Source organism: Myotis daubentonii, chromosome 14 (genome assembly GCF_963259705.1).
Source record: "Myotis daubentonii chromosome 14, mMyoDau2.1, whole genome shotgun sequence".
Classification (NCBI taxonomy): Eukaryota; Metazoa; Chordata; class Mammalia; order Chiroptera; family Vespertilionidae; genus Myotis; species Myotis daubentonii.
This window is the reverse complement of record NC_081853.1, coordinates 51,104,006-51,113,065: the sequence shown is the minus strand read 5'-3', so window position 1 is coordinate 51,113,065 and position 9,060 is coordinate 51,104,006. Positions and strand designations below refer to the sequence as shown.

At 43.4% G+C, this 9,060-nt stretch overlaps 1 protein-coding gene across 1 annotated transcript in view; it reads left to right on the top strand.

The window, feature by feature from the left end:
* The first annotated feature begins 1,962 nt into the window (after window positions 1-1,962).
* Window positions 1,963-9,060, top strand: part of ABHD5 (abhydrolase domain containing 5, lysophosphatidic acid acyltransferase) — a 31,551-nt gene continuing 24,453 nt past the window's right edge. Inside the window, exon 1 of the mRNA XM_059664378.1 lies at window positions 1,963-2,100. Within this exon, the coding sequence (XP_059520361.1) occupies window positions 2,069-2,100 (32 nt within the window). The 5' untranslated portion in view covers window positions 1,963-2,068. The remainder of the gene's footprint in view (window positions 2,101-9,060) is intronic.

The following is a 9,060-nucleotide window of genomic DNA, read 5'->3' as shown; positions in this document are numbered from 1 at the left end:
GGCCTTTCCCTTGACTCAGCTACTGTTTTCCCTTACGTTCCCAGGTTCTTCTTATCTCCCTGCCACACTTGCTCCCTCACTTTGTTTAATTATAGCATTTTATAAGCACTTATAGGGCAAGCAGGCCATTGAAGCCCTCAGAAAATCCTCCCTGCCCTTACCCTCATTCTGCCTTGCAAGTGTTTACTTGGCACATTTATGATAAAGGCCCAGACCCTGTGGTGGCTGTGGTGTTGTTCAACATTTCCCCTGGAGAATCTCTGTTGGGAGTGGGGAACAGGGGCTAGAAATTAAAGCCCACCTTGAAACCAGTGGGGCACCAGTCACCAAGCGATGGCATACTTAGTCTCGGTGATATAATGGCAGCATTCAGGTCTCCAGACTCCAGAGCCCTGCGGTCGAGTAGGCAAAGCAGACAATGTACTTGCCTTGCAAAGTTTCACCTCTGACTGATTGGAGAATTCTGAGTAGGCACTGGTGATCTTCCAACATAATACTGGTCACTCAAGGTAACTGGTTAGTAGGTCACTAAAAGGGTTAGGATACTGATAGCTCTTTCTTTCTTTCCATCCACCCCCTCACTTTCTCACCGTGCAGTAGCCATAGGCATCTCTGAGAGCAGGCTCCAGGTCCACAAAGACCTTTGAGAGTGCGTGGATGTCAGTCCAACTTTCTGAAAGTGCTGCAAGAATTGCCACCACATCTTCGGATTTTGTTAAATGAACTCAATACCACTGGGCTGAGACTGTACTCCAGGCCGTAGAGTCCCCAATAACCAGCCTGGCCAATATAGAAGGCGGTGCCCCTAATATAGATATGGTCTGAGAGGTGGAGATTGTACAGGGTCATTTTCTGCAGAGACACTACAAATCTCTAGCAATACCATGACTTCCTGAAAAAGTGTTTTTGTATGTCTCAGTCTTCCCTAAAATACTTATAAATTGGTTCAAACACCACAAAATATTTATTGCTATGACTACGCTCAAGGGTTTATGAGTGGGGGTTTTTTTCTCTCTAAATCACAGAAAACGCCAAACCTACCCTCAAGGAACTTCCAGTGTAGTTGGGAGGATATTCACTAATGTTCATTAAAAAGCCGTAACCACCATACAAGGCTGAGAATCTGAGGGGGATAGAGATGGCTGAGTTACAGGGACCCAGGAGAGAAAGAGTGTAGTGAGGGAGGAGGCTTACGGAAGAAGAGCAATGAACCGCATTAAAAAGAAAAGGTATTACATTAGCGTAGGCTCTGCAGAGGCACGATCTCTATTTCAGTGCTTTCTCAGCGCCTAGAACAGTGAGCAAGCACATAGTAGGTACACAGTAAATACGATGGACGAATGGTAAGGAGTGGTAAAGTACAAAAGCAGGCAGTGTCTGATGGCTCAAAGACTTGAAAAAAGGTCAAGGAATGTTGACATTTACTTTAGTGATTCCCACTCAAGAACTCTAAGTGTCTAAATACTCCGCACACCCCTCCATGTACACAGAGTGCGGGTGGAAGTTGCTGGTTTTGACCACTATTGTAATGGCAGCCTCTAACGCCATGGATATAGCTGGGTCCTGAGAGTCTCCCTGTCCCCTTGGCTATCCACCTGTGGGGAAGGGCTGGTGGAAGGCCACACATCACCTCCATTAGGATATTTCCATTCGTCATTACACATCAATCGGTTACTATCTTGGCTCTTCCAAGTACTAGCAGGTGCCTGCCGGGTGCCCAGTACCTGACAGTCAGTGCAGCGCATGATGCACTGATACAGTCGTTCCCGAGATGAGTTGCTACATAATTGCCGGGCGAGTCTCACCAGATCCTCCAGGTTGACTGTCGGGCCAGGACCCACGCAAGAGCAGGTAGAACGCGATGACGCATGCGTTGCAGGTGTTTGGCCCGGGGCGGGGAGGCGGGGACTGGCATGCGCCTGCGCGCGGCCGTGCCGCCGGGTCGTGCGAGTGGGCGGGCTACGCATGCGTGCGCCGCGCGGCCTTAAGGGCGGCGGCGGCCCGAGCGGCCCAGTCGGCCCGTCAGCCGGCTTAGGAGGCAGAGCTCAGCGCTTGCGCAGCGGCGGCAATGGCGGCGGAGGACGAGGACATTGGCGAAAGGTGAGTGCGGCCGGGACTGGTGGGGCTCGGGCGCGCGCCTTCCACGCGGGCCAGGGCCGAGTCCGGCCGGGCGGCGCCGAGGACTCGCCCGGCCGCTCCCTCGCGCCGCCGGGCTGGCCCGCTCGGCCTCGGGCGGATGCCGGGCGGCGCCGGGGAGCGGGAGGTGACTGAGTCCGACCCCGGCAGCGCCGCTTGACCCCGCGGAGGGGCCGCCGCGTTGTTGTGTCAGCGTCTCCGCGGAGCGGCGGCGACGGTGGCCAGACACCCAGACCCGGGCTCGTCGGCGGCGGAGGCTCTCCTTCGGCGCCGCGGCGGGCTCGGACCCTGGCCCTGGCCCTGCCCGGCCGAGGCACCTTCCGTGTCGAGGTGCGCGCCGGGCTCCGTCCAGCCTGGGGCCGGAACCGAAGTGCCGTCCGGGCCGAGCGCCTCCAGAGCCTGGAGGAAGGGGCGGTGCTGCCTTGAGGCGCTCGGGGATGGAGAGCCCCGGTTCACCCCGAAGCCGGGCACGGGAGGGGGTTGGCCAGGCAGGGAGCAGCCCGTCGTGAGGGAACGGGGGTTAGAGGAGTGGGTCTCTGGCTTTGGGTTTCAGAAAATGTTAAACTTACAATTACTTTTTAGAAAGTTAGCCCGATATGGTTGGCAAGTTAAGAATTAATCTTTCAAATGGAGTTGTCCCTTTGCTTCCAAGTGCCCCGATTTACTGGAAAACGGTGTATGTCGGTCTCAAGTGACACATATTTAGAAAACTGTATGAAAGTTGGAAAACAGATGTGTACTGTGAAGCTTTTTGAAAAAAAAAAAAAAAATATATATATATATATATATATATATATATATATATATATATAAATAAAATTAGGTTTAAGTTATTCTTTTCCACCTGTAACTAACTCTATGCACCTGGCAGCAGACTGATACCTAGTAGTTAATAAGTGGGAAAATTCAGTCGCTTTGACATTAGGTCCTTATTTCTCAAGGCTGGTAATTTATATGGGAGAGCAATAAACTTCTGTGCCCCCCTCCATATGTTTACCATTTTGATATCAGTTCTCCTTCAGGTGTCTGGATCAATTTGCATATGAGACCATCTAAATGGTAGAAGATAATGTGGAGTCCCATGAAGACAGGAGTATTTGGGACTAGGCGGTGTGGGTGGGTCAGGTTTGGAGGTAATTCTGAAATATTAAAAACTAGGTTATTCCCTTGAATTGTGATTATATGATAAATGAGTTTGTTGCGGGGGGGGTTTTGGTTTGTTTTGAGCTTCCTTGTTCAGGTGAGATGCTGAATGTCACGTGAACAGGAGTTGCTCGTCTCCTTATAGTTTGTCACAATGTTTTTGGCTCTTTTGAGGCCGCTTTAAAGTGGACTCTTTTGTCTCCCTGTTGTTGTGGGGCTTGGGATACGACCGTGAAAGGAATGTGTGGCTTTGGGTGATGGCTGGAAGTCACAGGAAACAGATTATAAAAAATCCTTAGCAGCTGACTAGCCAGGGTGCCACAACAGAGGTCGGTCTCCTTGGTACTCTTGGCAAATACACTCGAGCCACGGCCAGTGTCCAAACTAGAATGGCCTTCTAAACTGTACCAAGCAGGAGAGCAGGTACCCGCTCCTGCTGGGTGTTTCCTAAATGTGCTCATATTAAACCTACGGTTGACCCTGTGTGTTAGGTATTGCTGTTCTGGTTTTTCAATTAGACCTGCAACTGGGAGGCTCCTAGCTCCCTGGGACTAGTAAGTACTAGGGCTGAATTTGTAGCCCCTAAGTGTCTGGATTTAGTCTAAGGAGCTTTCCCCCTATCTCTGCTGCCTCTCACTGGGATGGCAACTCATTTGGGATGTTTTGTTCTTATTTGTCTGACTTACTCAACTGCCACTTTCCTATTTTTTCCTTGCATTGACACAGCTCTGTGAAAAAAATTTTTTTTTGCGGGGGGGGGGAGGGCGGGGGGGGGGTGTTAATCTACAGTAGAACTAATCCAACAGCCAGTAGATTGTGGAAAAACAGAAGTCTTGAATCAAGTTTCCTATCCTTAAGACATTTCAGGTTTAGGTGGAAAGAAGACACTAACAAAGGAAACAATGATAAAAAGTCTTAGGAAGGTTTTTTTTTAAGCATATGATTCTTGTTTTTTCCTTTGTGATTCTCTTAGTAAAGACAGGCATGCCTGAGAGCCATTGGCTTTCAACATCTGACCCTTTTCAGTTGCAATACAGTTGAGAAAGCTAAATGTAACAAGAGTAGGGTAGACTTCTGTGAATTGCAGCAAGGTTGTCCCCCAGAATGAGTAAGTATCAGTTGAGTTCAGAGGGAAGCTGTCACAGAATTGCTCAGTTGTAGAGTAGACTATAAAATAGGTGGTATGCTGTAGTTGGCTCATACTGGCAGCCATTGCTAAGTTCTCAGGAATTTTGACTCCCATTGGCAGCGCCACATCAGCTATAATGGTAGTATTTACACCATGGGAGTCATCAGATGCTAGAAATAAGGGGTTCTTACTTCTCCTTCCCCTCCAGTGGATTTACCAGTCTCCTACAGGATTTGCATTAGACTTTGAGTATAGTTCTTGGAGATAGGAGAATGGATTCTATCTTTTCAAAGACTGTTAAAATCAGTGACTCCTCTTTGTTGCCATCTTCCAAACCTTTGCCATCTGACTTTTTAAAAAATCATAGAACTCTTCAGTGTCACATCCCAGTGTGACATTTTTCTCTGTCCTTATATTTCTTGGGTCCTTTTCAGTGTTTGACATATAAAGATGGCTACCCCTTTTTGAAATTCTTGTCAGACATTCTAGCTCTTATGATATTTTGCTTCTTGTCTTCAGTCCAATGTCACTTTTATTAGGTTCTCTTCTTTTTCCCCATTCTTTAAACCTAGTCATTCTCCAAAATTCTATATTCAGCTTCATTTTCGGTCTTGTTTACTCACACTCCTTGATATATCTCCTCGTCTCTGGAGAAAATTGAAATCTCATCCTTATTATGGAGCCCTCTTCAATAGTCTAGTGACATGTCTAATTGTGTGCCAAATTTTGCACCTGGTTCCTTAAATGTAGTATGTCCAGACCAGGATCTTATTTGCACCTTTCTTTCCCTGAACTAAACAATACAAAACGCTCAGCTTTCCCCTTTGACTTTACTGCTTTTATTAGGACACTTTTATTAGGGTTCTTCTGGTCATCCAGATTCAGAAGTATGACCTGATCTTTTAAGTCTGAATTTATGGCCCTGAATACCAAGTCTGTTACCAAATCCAGTAGGTTCTAAGCACAACATCACCTTTTCATTCCCACTGTCACCTGGGAGCCACCTGGTTCACACCTTCCTTATTCCCTTTTCTGGATTATTGCAGGATTATTCTGTTCCTACACTCTCAACATCGCTTATTTCATTACTTTTATATCCCCAAGAAGCACAGTCTCATTTGTAGCGCAGGTTCACACAGTGGCTTTATTACATATCCTCATCCTGACTTCAGAGCCCTTTGCTGGCAGTGTGGCTCCTGTCTGTCTTTGGAGTCATATTTCCTCTCCATGGGCTGGGCTCTAGCCAAGCTGTGTCTTTCATTGTTTCCTAAACATGTTCCTTGCTCCATTTCCCTATGGCTTAGTTCACACTACTGTTTCTGACCCAAAACAGATTGTGATCTCCCTTCTTTGAAAGTCCTTGGTATTTTCCTAAACTTTTCTTTATGGCACTTACACCATCTTTTGTAGTATAGTTATGTGTATGTTTATTTGTATGTAACTATACTATATACTTACCTGGCAGGAGAGATACAGTGATCATGTAGTATAGTTATTTGTATATATTTTTTTGTCATCTCATTGAGAACAAAGCTTTTGCTTTACTTGGGTGTCTGGTAGGAGCCTTAAGGGGCTTTATAAATAGTAAAGTTCAATAATTTTTTATTGAGTTAAATAAATTTATGCTGGCACAAACATTAAGATAAAAAACCTAATAGTTGATTACATATTTTGCAGCTGTGGGACTTAAATTTTTTCATCCTAAGGTATTCAAAGGACATCAAAAGATATATTCTTAAGAATTTAGAGTTTGAATTTGAGTAGGACAACAATTAGGATCATGAACTTAGATTATATTGGGGAGATTGGGAATGATTCTATTTCTTCACCTTGGATGAGCCAACCCAGGCTTCACTTTTTTCTGTTCTCCAAAATGCCAATCACAGACCAGCAAATACAGATTTCAGTTCTGTGACAAAGTTAATAAAAAATTCCAGGAATGGTCTATTTAAGGAAAGCAACACTGGATAATACATTTCAGAATTATACACATATCTAAACGAGTCCTTAAAGATTTGACATATTATTTACTAGAGGCCCGATGCACAAAATTTGTGCAAAGGCCTCTGCTATGGGCCCCACCCCCTGCGGCTTTGTCCGGAAGTAATGAGGTCCGGAAGTAATGAGGTCTGGAAGGACGTCTGGTCTAATTAGCATATTACCCTTTTATTATTATAGATAGAAGATAATAGTTCAGAAACATCATATTCTTAGGTTTTTAGTCTAGCCTCCTGGTTCTATAATTGCCCATTCCTGATTGAGAATCATAAAAAATTGTGTGGAAAGATGATTTTATTAAAAAATATTATTAAGTTGAGGCCTGGAATTTTTAATTTTCTTTATCTAGTTCTGGGGTGGGGAACCTTTTTTTGCCAAAGGCCAGTTGGATATTTATAACATTCAGAGGCCATACAAAATTATCAGCTTAGAAATTAGCCTGCTATATTTGGTCAAACACTTCATTAACTCACCCCTAATGCCTTGGCAGGGCCAGACCAAATGATTTTGTGGGCCTTATACGGCCAGATGTTCCCCATCCCTGATCTAGCGAATCAACTTATTTTATTTTAAGATATATTTTTTATTGATTTTAGAGAGGAAAGGAAAGGGAGAGAGATATAGAAACATCAGTGATCAGAGAGAATCATTGATCAGCTGCCTCCTGCACGGCCCCCACTGGAAATATAGCCCACAACTCAGGCATGTGCCCTGATGGGAATCGAACCGTGACCTCCTGGTTCATAGGTCCACGCTCAACCACTGAGCCATGCAGGTTGGGCTAGTGGATAAACTTATTTCAGAACTAATGTACAATGTCACTTGAATTTGTTAAGCAATTTAAATTACAGTGTAAATCTAAATTGCACATGTAGCTTTCTTTAAGTGTGTTTGATACTGTGTCTGACTCCAGGATGCTTTGCTTACTGTGTGAGGGAAGGTAGGAAACAACTGGGGGGAAATACCAGCACAGGGCTGTCTCTAAAACATGGATTCTCCAACTCTGGGTCTTTAAATAAAAATTACAGGTTAGAAATGAAAAAGGAAGTTAAAAGAATGTTAATGTGTTACAATATATTAGAGAGCCTGGGTTGTCATTGATCTAAAGGTTAGTGATAAGTCATTTAAGTATTATTTACTTTTTAAAACTGGCATGTTAATCCCTTAAATTATGGGCATATGAGACTGTCTTTTCCAAGAATGGAATTTAGAAAGTCAGTTCTCAGGAAAGAAGGCTTTTATTTGTCCAAGTGTTATGATGTCCAATTTGGAAGTTTTCAATCATTTATTGGTTGAGGAATTATTTCAGAGGAATATGTACATATGAACCTAATTGGAATATTTATAACAAAAATCAAAGCTTCATAGTTGCTCTAAATGAGATAGAATACTGTGCTTAGAATAGCTTATAGAGAGCAATAATAAACCTAATTTTTTCTCTTAACAGTACCAGCATAGGGATAGAGGCCATTTATAAAATTGTAATAAAATGAAATCCTCTTTACTTATAACCTAATTAGAAATGTTATTTAAGTGGCCAAGAGTGTGTGGAAATTGGCCAGATTTTTGTACATTTTCTTCAGAATACTTTGAAACCTCTTTCACTGTTTCACAATATTTATGGATTGTGCAATTCAGGTTTAGTAATACTATAGTCCAATGTCTTAGAGAACACAACAGGGATTACCAGGAAACTTAAATGTTGATTGGATAGGACTTAAGTACAACATTAATGCTATATTTTTTTTATTTTAAATATATATATTTTTATTAATTTCAGAGAGGAAGGGAAAGGGAGGGAGGGAGGGAGGGAGGGAGGAAGAGAGAGAGAGAGAGAGGGAGAGAGAGAGAGAGAGAGAAGAGAGAGAGAAAGAAAGAGAGAAAGAGAAATATCAATGATGAGAGCAAATCATTGATCGGCTGCCTCCTACACACCCCACACTGGGGATCAAGCCCATAACCCGGGCATGTGCCCTGACCAGGAATGGAACCATGATTTCCTGGTTCATAGGTCAATGCTCAACCACTGAACAACGCTGGCTGTAAGCCATCTTTATCTTCTTTGGAAAAAAGTCTATTCAAATCTTTTGCCCATTTTGTACTCTGAGTTTTTGTTGTTGTTATTGAGTTGTATCAGTTTTTTATATATTTTATATATTCACCCCTTATCAGATAGATGGTCTACAAATGTCCTCCCTGTGAACAGCTTTTCTTTACATTGTGATTGACACTTGGGTCACTTCTGAAATTAGAGCCTCAGCAATAGATGATGGTGTTTCTTGATTATCTGCTTAAATAAAATCGGGAAGTTGAATTTTGCTTTTCTATTTATTTTCCAAAGCTATGAAGAGACTAACATGCAATGTCACTTGAATTTGTTAAGCAATTTAAATTACAATGTAAATCTAAATTGCACATATGAAGACATCTTGGTATGTTGTTCACTCTTGTATAGGTGAGCCACATGAATTTAATTTTTACTTTTGATTTTTTGACCTCAGGAGAATGTTTGCATATCTGACAAGCTTCAGTCTTGTATCCTTAGTTCTAGTCCTCCTAGACTAGAAATGCAGAACAACACTGAATGACATAGAAGATCGTATGGCAGGGGCAGAGAGTCCCTTTAAGATGAGATTAATTTACCCCTCAGACAG